The sequence below is a fragment of the Aotus nancymaae genome, unplaced genomic scaffold, assembly GCF_030222135.1.
Source record: "Aotus nancymaae isolate 86718 unplaced genomic scaffold, 86718_ANA_hifiasm-v0.15.2.pri h1tg000067l, whole genome shotgun sequence".
In the NCBI taxonomy this organism is placed as follows: Eukaryota; Metazoa; Chordata; class Mammalia; order Primates; family Aotidae; genus Aotus; species Aotus nancymaae.
The window spans coordinates 4,328,442-4,347,799 of NW_026988482.1; the positions used below are offsets into that span (position 1 = coordinate 4,328,442).

At 34.9% G+C, this 19,358-nt stretch overlaps 1 protein-coding gene across 7 annotated transcripts in view; it reads left to right on the forward strand.

Moving 5' to 3' along the window:
* Positions 1-19,358, forward strand: part of ATP11B (ATPase phospholipid transporting 11B (putative)) — a 117,703-nt gene that overhangs the window by 73,411 nt on the left and 24,934 nt on the right. For all 7 annotated transcript variants that reach the window (XM_021674510.2, XM_021674511.2, XM_064366845.1 and 4 more), the window contains exons 19-25: positions 598-801; positions 5,994-6,147; positions 7,716-7,818; positions 11,652-11,797; positions 12,835-12,894; positions 14,472-14,599; positions 16,417-16,555. In XM_021674510.2, coding sequence (XP_021530185.1) covers positions 598-801; positions 5,994-6,147; positions 7,716-7,818; positions 11,652-11,797; positions 12,835-12,894; positions 14,472-14,599; positions 16,417-16,555 — 934 coding nt within the window. The remainder of the gene's footprint in view (positions 1-597; positions 802-5,993; positions 6,148-7,715; positions 7,819-11,651; positions 11,798-12,834; positions 12,895-14,471; positions 14,600-16,416; positions 16,556-19,358) is intronic.

The window sequence follows — 19,358 nt, forward strand, 5'->3', positions numbered from 1 at the left end:
GTGTAGGTAGTTCTGTTGTTGTCTTTGTGGCACTGTATTATAATTATTTGTTTAAAGACTTCTCTGTTAACATGTGAAATCCTTGAAGTCCATTTATTCTTTGTCCTTGTTCCCAGCACCTATCTCAATGTCTGTTTCACAGTTTCTTAAATTTCGCTGAATTCTGTGAGATGAAATTCTACAGATTAAGTCTGTTGTCATGTTTGCCTCCACCACCTAGACGAGTATTTGCATATTTTAAAATCTAGGTTTTCATTTACTTTTTGGTTGTCTTTACGAGATTTCTGAGACTCACCTAAAGTTATCTAGACCTTAGTTTTCTACAGTCTGATTTTTGAACTGTGAGTGGTTTGAGAGATTTTTTTAATCAAAACCAAAAGAGAAAAATCTTCTGATTTGATACGTAAGACTTCTTAATAAAATAGGAGTTCTAATGAGAGAAAATTCCAGTTATATTGCTATATTATACAATAACATTATACGTATCTCACTATGATGAGATATGTCGAGTTTAGAATTAACCTTAAATATACTATGTAGTTTAACTTAAAATACAATCATTAAAGTATTCTCTTCTACTAACTTGTTTCTTTTCAGACTACAAGATAAAGTTCGAGAAACTATTGAAGCATTGAGAATGGCTGGTATCAAAGTATGGGTACTTACTGGAGATAAACATGAAACAGCTGTTAGTGTGAGTTTATCATGTGGCCATTTTCATAGAACCATGAACATCCTTGAACTTACAAACCAGAAATCAGACAACGAATGTGCTGAACAATTAAGGCAGCTTGCCAGAAGGTAAGAATATAGGTACCTCTGGGGTTAGCAAACTGGTTCCCCAGGCCCGATGATAGAGCCCACTATCACTGCCTGTTTTTTACAGCCTATCAGCTAAAAGTAGTTTTTACATTTTTTGATGGATGAAAAGAAATCCAAAGAATAATAATATTTCATGAAGTGAAAAGTATATGAAATTCAAATTTCATATAAAGTTTGATCGGAACACAGTCATATTCATATGTGTACATATTATCAATGAGTGCTCTTATGCTGCAGCACCAGAACTGAGTAGTTGCAGCACAGACTTTACAAAAGTATTCTCTCTTCAACTTCACACTGCTGTTTGATACACTGCAAAGCACAGTGAGATATGTATAATGTGATAGTATTTGAAGTGGCCATGCATAGCACCATATTGTAACATTTTATTGTTTTTAGTGTCAGTATACAGCCTTCATATCAACACAAGAAAAGTGGACTTTTAACATTACACTTTTAAAGCACTGTGGGTAGGGGATTTTTTATTTTTGAATTAGATGGCAAAGCATTGTTTATTATGCATTGATATGTTAGCTGTGCTACCTGTTTGAAAAGACATTTTCAAAGATGAATTATAAATCTCATTACATACAGATTTACTGTATTGAAATGTAAAAATCTCATTACAGATGGTCATTAGCAGATGAACAGTTGCGGTGTTAACTTTGAACCCCAATTAAACAAAAATCCCTTGCCCAAAAGAAATATTTTTATTTTTCTCATCAGTAAACCTCTGTTATTTAAAAAATTATACTCAATGATTACTACATTTTTAACTTAGTGAAATTTTGTTGATATTTTTCTCCTCTCTCATTATATAACTACCTATATCCTCAATTTTGCCTCCTGACTCACAAAACCTAAAATTGAAATATTTACTCTTTGGCCCATAACAGGAAACATTTGCCAACCCCGATCTAGTTTGCATAACCAAGCCGCATTTTACTGTTCAAGATTTTTTAATAAGAATTTATACTCTAAATTCTGTCTTTCTTGTAAATCCGTCTTTTATAGGCATATCAAATTTTTTCCCCATATAGGGGCAAATGATGCCCCTTTAACACAGTCTCATTTCTCCCAGTAAACTAAGGAGGACTTCATTTGAGCATCAGGGCTGCTTACATGTAAGCATGTTAGGTCTCCTGCAGCTTTCTGTTGATTGCTGTCTTGTGATACTAATCCAGAAAAATAAACAGAGACAATATCATGGTTGTTAATATACATTCAATGTTTTATTTATATTTTTTTACGCAGGCAGTTGATGTGATACTAAAGCCTAGAGTTCATCTTTTCAAAACCTATTTCATAGATATTTTTAAAAGACAGTACAGGGTCTTTTTAAAATATCTCTTAAATAGGGTCACACTGGGTCTTTGGGTGCAAAAAGGCAATTGATTTAGGTAATTATACTACAGTTTTGGGACAGTGTCAACAACATTGTGGCTGCTTAAACGTTTAAATACTGCAATATCACAAACTCCCTAAAACACAGAAATTGTTTGCTCAGAATCACTTACTTTATATATGCCTTTTTAAATATTTTTTTTCTGGCTGGGCACAGTGGCTCATGCCTATAATCCCAACACTGTGAGAGGCTGAGGTGGATCGCTTGAGCACAGGAGTTTGAGACCAACCTGGTCAACATAACGAGGCCCTGTCCCCACAAAAAATTTAAACGTTAGCGAGGTGTGGTGGCTTGTACCTGTAGTCCCAGTTACTCCAGAAGCTGAGGCAAGAGGATCACTTGAGCCCAGAAGTCCAAGGCTACAGTGAACTGTGCTCTTGCCTAAAAAATTAAAATTTTTAAAAATATTTTTCTGATTATAAAAATAATCAATGTCTACTTGAAAAATACTGAAAATTGTAAAGCATATACAGTGGTTAATAACATAATAAAGTCATCAGAAGATTAGTATTTGTAATTTAGGCTGTTTTCTTTAAGTCTTCTTTATATAGGTGGTTTTAATATATATGCTAATCATTAGTATTCATTTCCTTTTTTGTATAAAAGCTGTATTATAAAACAAAGACTATACTCTTAAAGTGAATTTTAGGCTTGACATCTTAGTCTGTTTGTGCTGCCATAGCAAAATACCTGAGACTAGGTAATTTATGAAGAACAGAAATTTATTTCTCACAATTCTGGAGGCTGAGAAGTTGAAGATCAAGGCACCAGCAAGTTGTATGGTCAGGGCTGCTCTCTGTTCCAAAATGATGCCTTGTTGTTGCTTCCTTTTGAAGGGAGGATTGCTGTGTCCTCACGGTGAAAGGGACGAAAGGCAAGAGAGGGCAGACTTCTGAAGCCTCTTTGATCAGGGCATGAATCCATGCATGAAGGCAAAGCCGCTGTGATTTCATTGCTTTCCAAAGGCCCCACTTCATAATACCGCCACAGTGGCAATTAACTTTCAGAATGAATTGTGGAAGGGATATGACATTCAAACCATAGCACTTGCTATGTGAAATTTATGCTATATTTTAGAGATACCTTTTTGTTGGAATACATTTTATGAGATAACCATATAAGTCAATAGGACCTTTGATTCACAGACTTTCAGGAAGTATCTATTATAAAAATGTTGTGTTGAACAAAGAGTTTCATATCTTTGAAAGCTTTAGCATGGATATATATATCCATTCCTTCACGGAGGTATATTGTCATCTGTCTAGACATTTGGAACAGAGACATAAGGTGTGTTGTTTACACCCTGAATACTTACAGTGTGTAGGGAAAACAGAGAAGTAAATACACTGTCATAGTCCTGTCCCAACAGAACTGTAACTGAGGCAAGAACAGAAGCTCTGGGAGGACAGAAGAGAGAAGCTTCGCCTAGCCCAGGGCTATCAGGGAGAGCTCTGGAACAACCAGTGACTGTGTTGCCTCCTGTGAGGCGAAATGTTCACTGGACAGAGAGTGACACTCAGAAGCAAAGGGGAAGCTGGGCACAGTGGCTCATAATCCTGATTTACAGGCACAGTGGCCTATAATCACTTTGGGAGGCCAAGGCAGGCAGATCACTTGAGTCTAGGAGTTCAAGACCAGCCTGGACAACATGGTGAAACCCTGTCTCCACAAACAATACAAAAATTAGACGTGCGTGGTAACACACGCCTGTAGTCGCAGCTACTTGGGAGGCTGAGGTGGAAGGATGGATTGAACCAGGGAGGTTAAGGCTGCAGTGAGCTGTGATCGCACCACTGCACTCCAGCCTAGGTGACAGAGTGAAATGCTGTCTCACTCTGTCAGCAAAGGGGGCAGTGCTTGCAAATTCAGAGCTGAGAGAGAGAGGGACATATTCAAGGAAGTAATTATAAACTGTGGCCAGGGAGTGGTATAGATGGGACAGGGTATGAAGAGCAGTGATGCATGGGGCTACAGAAATGAGCAAATGCTACCTGTGTGCCAAAGATGTAGCTCCTTTTCCATATTTCTTGAATTTTATTCTATGGATTTTAAGATCATAATATGATTCATGAGGCCTGTCCAGAGGAAAACCTAATTTCATGTGCCTTGGGAATGTTTCCGAGGAAAACTAATTTGCTCTGTCTCACTCTTGACTGCTAGCATTTCTGAGGCATGTTGCTCAGGTAGTGCTTTGGACAGGCTGAAGACAGTGGAGACAGCACAAATTGCCAGTTAAAGTTTGGCCAATAGGGAAGAAAAATATGATTATAAAAAATCGTAAAATATTGTGCTATAGTCAATATAGGTGTTGATTTCAGATATTGGAGAGTTAGTCATAATGAGAAAACTACATTTTATAAAATTTTATGCTATAAAGTGAATTGCTTACCACTTCCTACTGTAGCACAACTCAACAGTGATTAGGCATACTATGAAAGACATCACCTTAACTTACAAAAGTTTTTATTATAAGGCTAAAATCTATCAATATATGTTTAACTTTTGTAGCTTGTGCTCATTTAATAGTCTTCTCACTTCTTATTTTTAAATGGAGGGATAGTTCTCAGCAGAGTCTGCTGTTCTCTGAACCTGTGGTACTTGTGGTATACCTATATCAACATTTTTATATAAGGTGTATTTAGCACAGTGCTGCACTGAGTACTGGCTTTCAACAACATAAAGGAGCTTATGTCAAAATATACATCTAAGTATACTTCATTCATCAAGAAAGTGTTATTACCAAAGGAGAATTGGGAAGAGGGGAGAATCAGTTTAATAAAATAGTGTGCTTAGTGATCTTGTTGATTTACATTCTGGTGTAGTCTCCTTACCTCTTCCTGGCAACAAATGGTTTGCCCACCTTCCAGCAATGAGACTGTACTTGGAGTAGCTCCTGTGTAGCATATGCCCACTTGTGAGGTGTTACCCATGTTCTCCCATAGTAATATCTACCATTACAATCCATCATAGATTTCCTATCGAATGACAGTATTGTTCCTTCATTCTTTTCCTTGCTTGTTATACATATGATAAATCTTGATCATGGGTTTTCCTGAACATTCTTGATTTCATATAGTTTTTTAAACTAGGATTTGCTATATGTTTAATGTTTCGATTTTTGTAAGACTTTTCATACAGTTTGGGAGAATATCCTCAGATTATGTATTATAATTCACATTTTACAAAATATAATTACTGTGTATATCATTTCATTGTAAAATTGAATATTAGGCCAGGAATAGCGGCTCACCCCTGTAATCCCAGCACTCTGAGAGGCTGAGACAAGCAGATCGCTTGAGGTCAGAAGTTTGAGACCAGCCTGGGTGGGCAACATGGTGAAACCCTGTCTCTACTAAAAATAATAACAATTAGCCAATCACGGTGGCTCATGCCTGTAGACCCAGATACTTGGGAAGCTGAAGTTTAGCCACCATGATTGGCTAAATTTCAGAGAGAATCACTTGAGCCCAGGAGATCAGGGCTACAGTGAGCCCCTATACTCCAGCCTGGCTGACAAACCAAGAGCCTGTTTCCAAAAAGAAAATAATTGAATATTATCTGTTTTACTCATCATATCAGTGACTCAGTTCTGCTTAATTTTAAACTTAAGGTAATACAGCAGAGTTTGTTTCCTGACACATCAGTCTTATAACAGTAAGGGCTGTGGGTAAGTGATCTATCTCAGTAAGAATGTGCTGTTCTATATGAGCGTAAATAATATGGCTTCGAACTGTCTTACAGAGAATATAATTATTTTCTCTTTTAGAATTACAGAGGATCATGTGATTCAGCATGGGCTGGTAGTGGATGGGACCAGCCTATCACTTGCACTCAGGGAGCATGAAAAACTATTTATGGAAGTTTGCAGAAATTGTTCAGCTGTATTATGCTGTCGTATGGCTCCACTGCAGAAAGCAAAAGTATGTATATATGTTATAAAAAGTCCCATAAAGATATTTCGATATAAACATATTCTTTAAAGTTAATGCCTTACATAGTTTTATTTGGTGCTATACAGTATATAAATTTTACTAGGAGTCAGTCACATCTCATATTATAAATTTTAACCATGTACATTAGACTTTTGGAATTCTCAGTGAGTTTCAACTATTCAGTGACCCAGAAAGTCTGTGATGAGTAGCAGTTTGTGATCTTGCAGAAATTAAACTGTGATAACTAATGTTTCACAAGTTAGTTACTTAGCAAGTGAAGGAGCCTAGGAGAGACATCCGTCATTTGCACCTTCAGATGGTTCTGTTGATCTCCATTTACTCTTGCATTCTCATGAAGTGATAATTTGTTGTTATCGTGATACATAGTTATATAGCATTCTTATGAAGTGATAATTTTTTGTTACTTTTGGCTATAAAGTGATAAATAAAGCTTTAGTGCAAAAAGTTGAAAAGCCAATTAACTTGTAATGTAAAGCTTATATATAGGAAATATTTAAATTTCAGCTACCTATGTGATTCAAGTGAAAGCCTATATAAACATTTTTTTTTTTTTTAGATGGAGTCTCACTCTGTCACCCAGGCTGGAGTGCAGTGGCCCAATCTCGGCTCACTGTAACCTCGGCCTCCCAGGTTCAAGCTATTCTTCCAACTCAACCTCCCGAGTAGCTGGGACTATAGGCACTCGCCACCATGCCCAGCTAATTTTTGTATTACTAGTAGAGTTTTACCATGTTGGCCAGGCTGGTCTTGAACTCCACACCTCGTGATCTGCCTGCCTTGGCCTCTTATAGTGCTGGGACTACAGGCGTGAGCCACCGTGTGCCTGGACAAACATTTTTTATAAGTCTAAATTTGGAATTTGAAGTCTTAGACTATTTTTCACAAATATCCTTTGCAATGCACATCTAAATGTTATTTCCCATATAGGTCTAATAAATTAGACATCCAATGTTTGGGGCTTTGTGGAATTTTGTTACAGTGCTTATGTTCTGATAATTCATGTACCTCAGTCTATGGAGACTAAAACTGGAGATCAAACAGAGCAAATACCAGGTTCTTTATCAAAGTACATTCAAGAATTCCGAAGAAACAGTTTTTTTGAGTTCATTGAATTGAATCTTGATTTTTAAAACATGTTTAAATTTTATTACAAAAGAAAACAATTATTTTTCTTTCATGTCAAATGAAAAAATAATTTCTTGAGAAAGAATTTTGCCCAGCAGTTGAATTAAGTGCAGTCATTTTTTTTACCCAGTTATTAATCCTTCTAATATTTAAGCTGTATTTAAGAGATTCTTGTTTCTCATCATAAAATCCAAAGATAATTCTCTGTTTTGTTTATCATTTCTGAAAGACATTTCTAAAATCTTGTGATACCCTCAAAAAAAAAAGAACCTCAGTGCATATTATCTAATGTGAAATTAAATATTTCTTTGATTAGTGTTCTTACTAGAGTCATTTTAGATAAATGACTTTATATAAATGCCAGAAAATTGAAATTGTGTCATAAATAACTAATTCATTATGTCTTTCAGGTAATAAGACTAATAAAAATATCACCTGAGAAACCTATAACATTGGCTGTTGGTGATGGTGCTAATGACGTAAGCATGATACAAGAAGCCCATGTTGGCATAGGTGATTAATTTTTCCTGAAAAGTTTTTCCTGAACTTTTAAAGTTGGTGGTATTATTTGGTGGTTTTGAATTTTCTTTTTGTAGATTAAAGTGCAGTATCAAATTTGTGAATGAAAACTAAATGCAACATGGTAATATAACACAGTGTACCCCATCAGAAACTTACTATAATTAAGCCCACTATTATGTGTATTTTCATTCCAAATTTTAGTTATCACATTTTAAATGGATTAAATACCACATTAGTGAATTTTGTCTTTGCCAGTTCTTTTTCATAGTAAAAGTAACTTTATTTTTACAACCATTTGTACCTTTTAAAGTACTTTCATTCACATACTTTCATTCACATTATTTTACCTTTTTTAAATTCTAAATTTGTGATTTACATAGTTGCCCTTACGGTTCTCGTTTTAGAATGTTACTGTTACTCAGTTTATTTGTAAATCTAAAGATTCTACAGTGCATTTTAAAGATAATTATAAAGGCAGGAAATTGCACCAAACAATAATAAAAATATAAAAAAATCTCAAGTAGTTTTCTCATTACAATAACCTTTATTGTTATTCTTTTCTATTTTTGCCTAAAACTTTTATTTGATTCAGACTGCTAATATCATTTCATTATATGTAATTTATTAATCCTTTCCTTTTTAGCTATATAATCTTATCATATAAATACAGAGCAAAATGAAAAGTACAGGCTTGGGATTTTTTTTTTTTTTTTTTTTTTTTTTTTTGAGACGGAGTTTCGCTCTTGTTACCCAGGCTGGAGTGCAATGGCGCGATCTCGGCTCACCGCAACCTCCGCCTCCTGGGTTTGGGCAATTCTCCTGCCTCATCCTCCTGAGTAGCTGGGATTACAGGCACGCACCACCGTGCCCAGCTAATTTTTTTGTATTTTTAGTAGAGACGGGGTTTCACCATGTTCACCAGGATGGTCTCTATCTCTTGACCTCATGATCCACCTGCCTCAGCCTCTCAAGTGCTGGGATTACAGGTGTGAGCCACCGCGCCCGGCCGGGATTTTTTATGGAAGATAAAATGTGAGAGTTAAGCTCATCTCTGTTCTGGAATAGTCTCTGTAGTGTGCTAGATGGGTAGTTACCAGGTCTGGTCTTTTCCATGTGTCTCTCAAATAACTCCTTCCTCTTTCAGATCATTAACTCTTCATTTTGAAAACTTAATTCTCCTTTTAGTTCGTATAAATCTTCATAGCAGCTTGATGATAACTTCCTATACCATACATTTGAGGCCATAAAAATGTACAATATTTATAAGTTTGATTCTGTAATGATAATAGGCAGACCAGTGACTAGAATGCATTCAAGCATCTGGAAGTTTAGAATATAACAAAGGAAATACTTCAAATAAGCAGGAAAACAAATTATTTATTTTTTAAAAATGGATAAAACTTGTTAGTTATTTGGAAAAAAAGAGAAGTTGGGTCTCTATTACTTACAACAAAACAAATTCAGGATGAATTAGGATTTAAATAACTAATAAAGACCCAAAAAAATAATAGAAGAAAATTTAATGAATAATTCTGTTATTTGAGGTGTGGAAGAATCTTTTGAGGACAACACCAAAGCAAGGAATCATAGTTAACTATAGGGAAAAGATTGTGCAAAGGTAAAAACTCCCAAAACAAATTTTAAAGACGATCTGGTAAAAGATATTTGTAAAATAGATGACAAAGTTTTAATAATCCTGGTTATAAAGTATTAACAGATTAATGAGAATAAGAAAAACATTTCAGTAGAAATATGTGGAAGGATGTGAGCAATCGGTTGTCACAAAAGGAGAAATCGAAAAAGAATACTAAATGTATGAAAAAAAAAAAGTACAGGCCAGGCGTGGTGGCTCACACCTATAATCACAGCACTTTGGGAGGCCAAGGCAGGCAGATCACGAGATCAAGAGATCAAGACCATCCTGGCCAACATGGTGAAACGCCGTCTCTACTAAAAATACAAAAATTAGCTAGGCATGGTGGTGTGTGCCTGTAGTCCCAGCTACTCGGGAGGCTGAGGCAGGAGAATTGTTTGAACACAGGAGACAGAGGTTGCAGTGAGCTGACATATGACCACTGCACTCCAGCCTGGTGCCTGGGGACAGAGCAAGACTCTGTCTCCAAAAAAAAAGAAAAAAAAGTTCAGTCCCTCCAGCAATCCAAAGAATGGAAATTAAAATTGCCTCTCAGATTGGTGTGTACTGTAATGTATTACAAACATTGATAAGCCTGGAGTTGGTAAAGGTGTAGATTAACAAATGGTCTTACACAACGTTAGTGGGAGCATAAATTGGTATACCCTGCATCATTATTCAAAACAAAATTTTAAATGTATGCCTATTGACATTACAGTTATGCATGCAGGAATTTCTTCTAGGAAAAAAATTGAGCATGTTAATAAAGATATACATTACAAGTATACATTATAAGCAATGTACATAATCTGGTAAGCAACAAAAGCAAATTGTAAAATATTTTTTTTTTTTTTGAGATTCTTCTGCCTTAACCTCCTGAGCTAAGAGGTGCCCATCACCACACCTGTACTTTGTATTTTTAATAGAGATAGGGTTTCACCATTTTGACCAGGCTGGTCCCAAACTCCTGACCTCAGGTCATCCACTGCCTTGGACTCCCAAAGTGCTGAGATTACATGCGTGAGCCACCACACCCGGCCTGAGCCACATTTTTATACATGTTTTTGTATATATGAAATAACATCCACACACAGACATGAAATAAGCAGAAAGAAAATTTCTGAAAGAATGCAGACAAACTGGTTTTCTCTAGAGATTATAGTTTTTTTTCATTATACATTTTGGAACACTTTATCCTTTTATGACAAAAATTTTAATTTTGAAATAATTTTTAAAAGTTGCTTCTAGATTGAAAAGTACAAACTGGGTGATGACTCTTTTTCTCTTTTGAAACCTCAAGGATTATTGTAACCTTTAAAAAAGTATTCATAATTGTCAGATGAAATGATGCACTGATTTCAAATGATATTGTACATTTTTAAAAATTTATCTTAAATTCATATTTTTCTTTTAAAAAAGCACATTTTGACTTATTCATGGAAGTGTTATGCTCATTTTGTTAAATTCAAATGACTCAATTTGAATATTTTTTATATTCATTGAAAATAGTGAAGTATTTTATAGCATTCTGTCCATTGGAAGTGTGTTACCCAGTACTTGTACTTATTAGTGTAATAATTGATGCTCCTGCTAAATCCTTAACTTTCAATACTATTATATATATATATATATATATATATATTTTTTTTTTTTTTTTTTTTTTTTGAGACTGAATCTTGCTCTGTCACCCAGGCTGGAGTACAGTGGCGTGAGCTTGGATCACTGCAACCTCCGCCTCCTGGGTTCAAGCAGTTGTCCTGCCTCAGCCTCCCAAGTATCTGAGATTAGAGGCACACACCACCATGCCCGGCTAATTTTTTGTGTTTTTAGTAGAGATGGGGTTTCACCATGTTAGTCAGTATGGTCTCGATCGCCTGACCTCGTGATCTGCCCTCCTCAGCCTCCCAAAGTGCTGGGATTACAGATGTGAGACACTGCACCCGGCCTACCTTTTTATATTCTAATTCTTTGCAAATTCGTGTTGTATGTCTGATAAATATTGTAGCTTCCTAGTAATTATATATTTAAGTAGAACAACCTTTTGGACATCAGCTATCTGCTGTATATTAGGAGTTAATGTTCCTAAGTGCATGTTCAACTATTATAAATAATTAAGATATTTGCAGATTTATCATGAAAATTACACTTACCAGTTACCAGTGAAACATGTCTTTTGTCTCTTTTATCACAGGAATCATGGGTAAAGAAGGAAGACAGGCTGCAAGAAACAGTGACTATGCAATAGCTAGATTTAAATTCCTCTCCAAATTGCTCTTTGTTCATGGTCATTTTTATTATATTAGAATAGCTACCCTTGTACAGTATTTTTTTTATAAGGTGAGTTTCATTTATTTAGTGTCAATTATTGATATAATATGAAGTGTCAATTTAAGGAATGTCATAACCACATATATTTTTTCTTTAAAATTGTTTCAATAAGTAAACATAATAGTGTTTTGTCATAAATGGGTTCTATACTGACAGAAACCAGATCAGTGGTTACCTGGGGCCCAAGGGTTCCATGTAAATTAGAACACAGTACATTTGATGTCTTTAAAGTTATTTTGTCCTGAACCAGCAATAAGTTTTAACATAATGGTTTCAAGTAGAGGTTCTTAACCTTTTTATGCCATGAATGACCCTTCAGTAGTTAATGAGATGTGTGAGCTCCTCAGTATAGAGCTTTTTTATGCATAAAATAAAAAAATAGGATTACAAAGAAACAAATTATATTGAAATACTGTTCTGTCGTTGGATCCTTTTGTACAAAGTGAGAGTCTGCAGAATCCACATTAACAGCCCATTACCAATATATTTAATAACACCAGAGTGTACTGTGTTGCATATATTTCCATAATTGATAGCTACAATCCGGTGAAAGAATGCAAGATTGCATATTGCTGTAAGATGATGATGGCAATTTTTTTCTGACTTATTTTTCTAGCTTTTATTTGTAATATGAGTATATTGAGATGGAAAGAAGTTTTGATGGTTCGATTTATTGTGTGTTTCAAAGATTATTGTGTTGTAAAGATACCATACTCCTTAAGTTTAAGTAAATCTTATTGTACTGTATATGAAAAGTATTTAGTAATAGTTTGAAGGTTGTAAATTCAAAATTACAGTATTGCTTGGCAATGAGAGGAGTCAGGTTTTTTCATTCTGATATCTGCGCTGTTGCTTAGAATGTTTTTAGACATTTTTTCATAAAATGGGAATCCTGCTTTTCTGTCTTATATGAACAAGTCCTTATCCTTTACTAACCATACCAATTGAGATTGTTTGTGGACACTTTAATAGCCATTTTTTTATTTTTTATTTTGTCTTTTAGACCTAAATATTTTAATTATTTCCCATTTAATCTTGTTTTTCAGAATGTGTGCTTTATCACACCCCAGTTTTTATATCAGTTCTACTGTTTGTTTTCTCAACAAGTAAGTAAATAGAAACTTGTGTTTTGTATTTTGTCCTTTTCGAGTAAGGTATGTATGTTCAGATTTTCATAGACATTTGAAGGGAGTTTTTCATTTTTCTTACTCTTGCAGGGAACCAGACAAAACTTTTCTATTTAGTATATTTAACCAGCATAACATTTAGAATATTTATTTTTTCTGGTTTTCTGTTTGAGGTGAGTGTTAATACCAAAATAAAATTCTGGATGCTTTTAAAAAATAGATAATAACTCTTAACAGTTTATAAGAGAATTCTGATAACTTACTTGTGATATTTCTGTAAAATCCAAATCAAACCAGGCCAGATAACTTGGAGATTCACCTCATTTTTATTTTTGACTGGGAATTCTGAGATTGGAAGGAGCAATAGTGACGTAGTCCAGGGATGACATATAGATTTAATCTCAGAAGCTACCTTTAAATAATTGATAAGGCACCTAGAGTGCTGTATTGAAAAGGACTCTAAAGCTGCAGACTCACAGGGAAAATGTCATTTGTTAGCAGTAGTTGTAATAGGCACAAGGTGGGTCTTTGTTTGCATGCATGTCACATATTTACCAGTCCTGATCTACTCCGTTTTAATTTGTAGAAAAGGAAAATGAAATCCACAGAAATTAAGCAACTTGCCTTGCCAAGTTAATGACTAAACCATGACTTTGACCTACTGCTTCTGACTACTGTGGCAGGCACCCTTTTCACATACCATACTTACATCTCAAATTGATCAGCGCTAGTTCTAATTTATTGAAAAAGCAAGAGCTTAATTATCTTAGGTTTTTCATGAGTTTTTTCCTTTTCTTAATTGCTGTTTTATCCTGTTTACAATCTGTAACTCTAAATTCCACATACTTGCTTAGGCATTGATTACCATTAAAAGTTTGTTTACCTGAATGAACTAAAGAATACGCTAAGACAGTACAACAAGGGAAACTGACATACTTTGATTAGGTTTTCTGGGGAGTTTGTAGTGTAATTTGGGAGGTAGTATTTATAAAAATAAAAACAATATGTGAAGCATAGGCAAAGTGCTAAATGATTAGTACCAGCAGTGGTACCTGTGACTGTTTAGAAGAGCAAGATACCATCAAGGACTTGAGCCATCATGCAGAGTTTCATGGAAGAAGATAATCTTGTTCAGTGCCTTAAAGGAAGTGTAGGATGTAGACAGGGAGACAAAGCCATGAAAGGTAAACTATATGTGTCACGTATGGAAGGAGTAGTAAGATGCCTGCAGTACCTGGAGGAGAAGTATGTAAAATTACTTCATACTGACCAAATTGTGGAGAATTCGAAATGTTAATCTAACTCACTATACTTCCATAAGCACCTGACATAGCAAAATATTCCAGTTCTCACAAAGAATACCAACCTAGGAACATTATATATTTGTGTCTATATTAAAAACAAATTGGAATTATTTAATTGAAATTACTACAGTGGATTTCAGTGTAAATTTTTAAGACTATAATTTTATGTTTTTAATATGCACGGTTGTGATGTGTGCATAATGGTAATGCATAATTTAGAATCTCAACATTCCTACCAATTTTTCTTTCTAGACATTGTATGACAGCGTGTACCTGACTTTATACAATATTTGTTTTACTTCCCTACCTATTCTGATATATAGTCTTTTGGAACAGCATATAGACCCTCATGTATTACAAAATAAGCCCACCCTCTATCGGTAAGTATTTTCTGGTATTAAGTGGCCTTAATTTTTTTTCTCTTGTACTTTACGTTCTGGGGTGCATGTGCAGAACATTCAGGTTGTTACAAAGGTATACATGTGCCATGGTGGTTTGCTGCATCCATCACCCCGTCATCTACTTAGATATTTCTCCTAATGCTCTCCCTTCCCTAGCCTCCCCACTCCGCAACAGGCTCTGGTGTATAATGTTCCCTTCCTAGTGTCCATGTGTTCTCATTGTTCAACTCCCACTTATAAGTGAGTGAGAACATGTGGTGTTTGGTTTTCTGTTCCTGTTAAATTGCTGAGAATGATGGTTTCCAGCTTCATGCATGTCCCTGCACAGGACATGAACTCATCCTTTTTTATGGCTGTGTAGTATTCCATGGTGTATGTGTGCCACATTTTCTTTATGCAGTCTATCATTGATGGGCATTTGGGTTGGTTCCAAATCTTTGCTATTGTGAACAGTGCTGCAATAAACATACATGTGCATGTGTCTATAGAATGATTTACAATCTTTTTAAAGTAAAAAGTAGATTTATTTATATCTTGATGATTAATGCTTTACTAAGGAAAGTTCTTTAGTTGTCATATGATTTAAAGTTGTTGAATATCAAAGAAAAAAGGTTTCTTTCAAACAGAAAATTTGAATAATGTTTCCAGTGTTTTTTTAGGAATGAGCACTTTCATTCTGGGAATGCACTGGACAGTTGTGTAACTCGCACTTACTTTCGCAAACCAGTAATATCTATGCCATGTGTGCAAAAGAGGTTATTCATAAGTGGTAGTCTCCAGAATTCCTAAAAGTCAGTTTTTCTTCTATTAGCAAAACTTATGAGTAATAATTAGTGTGAAATGCAGAGGTGAGGACATTAATTCCCACCCCAGATCCTCTACTTCCCCAGAACCAAGTAATCCCAGTGATGTGACTGGGACCTGTTCCTCAGGGCCAGCTGTGGTTTTCACAATAATCTCTTACACAGGCAACTATTGAAGTACCACTTATAGAGGCATCTAATTATCTACATTTGGATTAATTTACTTTGATTTCTCAGGTTATCTAGGACAGGGCTTGACCTCAGATTGGCATAGATTGTTCTTCCCATAATAGTTATTGTTAGAAGGGAAGTTAGGAGGATCAGTTCTGCACCTAACTCAGATATCTTCACTAAAAAGAGACCATGATGGCAGAGTGACTGAATGTTAACAGAAGGATATAACAGATAAATCACCTTGTCAAAATGAAAGTGAAGTGTTAATGCCTGTATCATATTTCTTTTTTTTCATTTCTGAGACTGGGTCTTGCTCTGTCACTCAGACTGGAGTGCAGTAGCAAGATCATAGTTCACTGCAGCCTCAATCGCCCAGGCTCAAGCAATTTTCCCATCTTAACCTCTGGAGTAAATGGAATTGCAGGCACATACCACCATGCCTGGCTAATTTTTTTTTTTTTTAGTAGATACACGGTTTTGCTATGTTGTCCAGGCTGGTCTCAAACTCCTAGTCTCAGGTGATTCTCCTGCCTCAGCCTCCCAAAGTGTTGGGACTACAGGCACCAGCCACCATGCCCATCATATTTCTTTATCAAATGAGAAAATGTATTTGAATATATTTTGTGAACTATAAGCTATTAAATAGATGTATGATATTATAAGCAGTGGTTTGTAAATTTGGATTTATTCTTTGTGCTAATATTTTCAGGCAATTTTAAAATAATTATCTTGTTTTTCAATTATCAAATTATAATTGTTTAGTAGGCAAATAATAAATGATTCCTAATGTGTTTCTTTTTCTTTTCTTCTTTTTAACAGAGACATTAGTAAAAACCGCCTCTTAAGTATTAAAACATTTCTTTATTGGACCATCCTGGGTTTTAGTCATGCCTTTATTTTCTTTTTTGGATCCTATTTACTAATGGGGAAAGATACCTCTCTGCTTGGAAATGGCCAGGTAAAGTATATAATTTTTTAAAGAATGCATGTTAATATACTATGGGTTTTTAAAATAACTTTTGTCATAAAAAAGTAAAATTTAAATTATAGATTTCAAGTATTAAAATGCCAATATAAAAAGGTTTAAAATTTTTTTGTTAAAAAAGTTTTATACAAATGAAAATAGGCAATGCAGTGTAATCTCCAAATGAAACTCAAGTTACTAGACAGTTTTTCTATTCAGAAATTAGCTCACACAGAGAATGTGTTATTGCCTCTGCATACTGTTCACTTTGGAGTTGTATTTTATTGATAGCTGCCATTTATTTGGTACTTACTTTTGTACTAAGTACTTTATATGCCCCCTCTCCATTAATCCTCCCAATAATCTTGTTAGAGAGTTATTATTACTCCCATTTTTCAGATGAGAAATGAGGACTTAGTGTTTATTTTTAAGTTTATTTTAAGTTTGCTTTTAATTGCATTGTTTTTACTTAGGAAATGCTACATACTCTTCACTGTACACACACAATTCTAAATAGATGTCATAACTTAATATTTAATTTGGCCACTTTTCTGAAGTATGAAATTAGGAAATAGTGCGTTTTTAACATTATACTATGTTCTGATTGGGGTGCTTATGTTGAGAGATGCTTGACAGAGCTAGACCTCTCTTTCAAGGCTTAGCAAAATGGATCAGGAAGAAAAGAAATGACAGCAGTGGTAGGGCCTCTGGTGGACTGGAAATGGTCGTCACTTTTAGTTTCCCTTTTCCTTTTCCACCACTTAAGAATTGCAAAATATGTTTGGAGATACAGACATAGAAAATTTGCAATTGGAAGAATGTAAAGTTTTATCTACTCAACAGATCTTTATTGAAGACAACCACTCCCAAGTACTGTACTAGGCTCTGGAAATATGAGAGTGAGTAACTTGGTCATGGAGCTTAGAATCTTATGAAGGATGCAGAAAATGAGCAAGTAAACTAGTAACAAAATACACCAATGTAATAAAGGAAATGGGTTTCAAACGTAGAGGCCTTAACCAGGCAAAATCCCTTTATATTGTAGAATAGGCAATAAGTATAATTGCCACTTCACTTTTGAGCACATATTTAGTCTGATATGGATAAAAATGTGAATCTTGCAGCATAAAGGCTACAGCACTTCCCAAATAATAACTACCTTTTACTGAGTTTTTTCTCTATGCCTGGTACATTACATGTATTAGCTTATTAAATCAATAACTCTGAGAAAAATTAATTTTTGCATGTTAGAACATTAACCTCAAAGAGGTTAAGAAACTTGCCTAAGTTCACACAGTAAGCAAATGAAAGTAATAGAATTCAAACGCAGATTGATGTAACTTTAAAACCTCCATGCTTAGTCTTGATTCTCAGTTCTTGAGAGAAGCAGCTGTGAGCCTGGCGCCCTTCTGCACAGTCTTACTCTCAGTGCAGGTGCCACCATATACATAGACATAGGAGTGAGTATGCTCACTCTCACCTGAAATAGTAGGGGGAGAACCAGATAGAATTAAGAGGGAAGGGGAGGAGAGTTCAGAAAAAGGAATTTGTGTCTTCATTTGGTTGGTTTTTTAACTTAGGGACCCAAACACTAATATCTATTCCATTTCTTCTCAGTTATAAAGTAGCTAACTGCTCTTTAAAATGAGATCCTGCCCAAATAAGAAGTTTCTTTTGTTTTGTTTTACTAAAGTGTACAGGAATTCAAAGGAAAACATCTATTATTAATAATGTTTCTTTTCTTTATGGAAGTGTACCCAGTGCGAAAAGTTAAAATAATTAAAATTCAAAAAATATAGGATTGGTAGAAAAAGTAGAAAGCTATCAGAGTATGTAAATTCCAGTTTGGACTGGGCACAGTAGCTCATGCCTGTAATCCCAGCACTTAGGAGGCTGAGGTGGAAGGATGACTTGAGCCCAGAAATTCAAGACCAGCTTGGGTAGTATAGCAAGATCCCATCTCTCCAAAAAAAAGAAGAAATCCAATCTGACTTCTCCAGTAGAGATTTTGGAATTGTCAGACCCTCAGCACCATTCTAAAAAACATTATACACTATACCACCTCATTAAAAATTAAGTGGAAAAGAAAGGATTAAGCAAGAAAAAGTAATTCTTCACCCCTTCATTAAGCCTTCTAGACCATTAAGCGTTTAAACCAGATTAGCTGGGGGTAAATAATAAGCATTATTACAAGGTAGACTGAGGAGATGAAATTTCAGGTTGTAATTTTGAGAGAAAGAAAAATAAACCTTTGTGTCGTGTTTACTACTATTTTCTCTTGAATTTTTAATGATTTCTCCCCTTATTTCCTATCCTTAATTTTTTTCATACTATACATATCATCAACTGTTGAAACCTAACCAAATGGTGAGAGCTCTGTTAAGACAAGAAATACATACTATATTGTATCTGTATGCCACAGAGAGTGCTATATCCTTTATTTCAATTTGAATGATTTAACTACTGTAGTTACCAATCAGGTCACTCAAGAACACATATAACTTAATTCCTATAGGTAGATACCGATTTTTTAGTAAAAGGTTATATGGTTACAAAAAAAAAATCTTGGTTTAGTTCATTATAAAATATCCCTGTATACTCATCCCTGTATAAAGTATCCCTGTATACTTTAAGTGTACTTTAAGCACTAACAATATTCCAGTATGTTTGATGGAACTTAATAGAAAGTTAGATATAGCTATACCTTAGAGGAGAACAGAAAACGATCTCTTGCTTTTTATGGTACCATCCAACAGTTGGTCATAGCTTATAATCAGTGTATAGTAAAGAGAGAGTT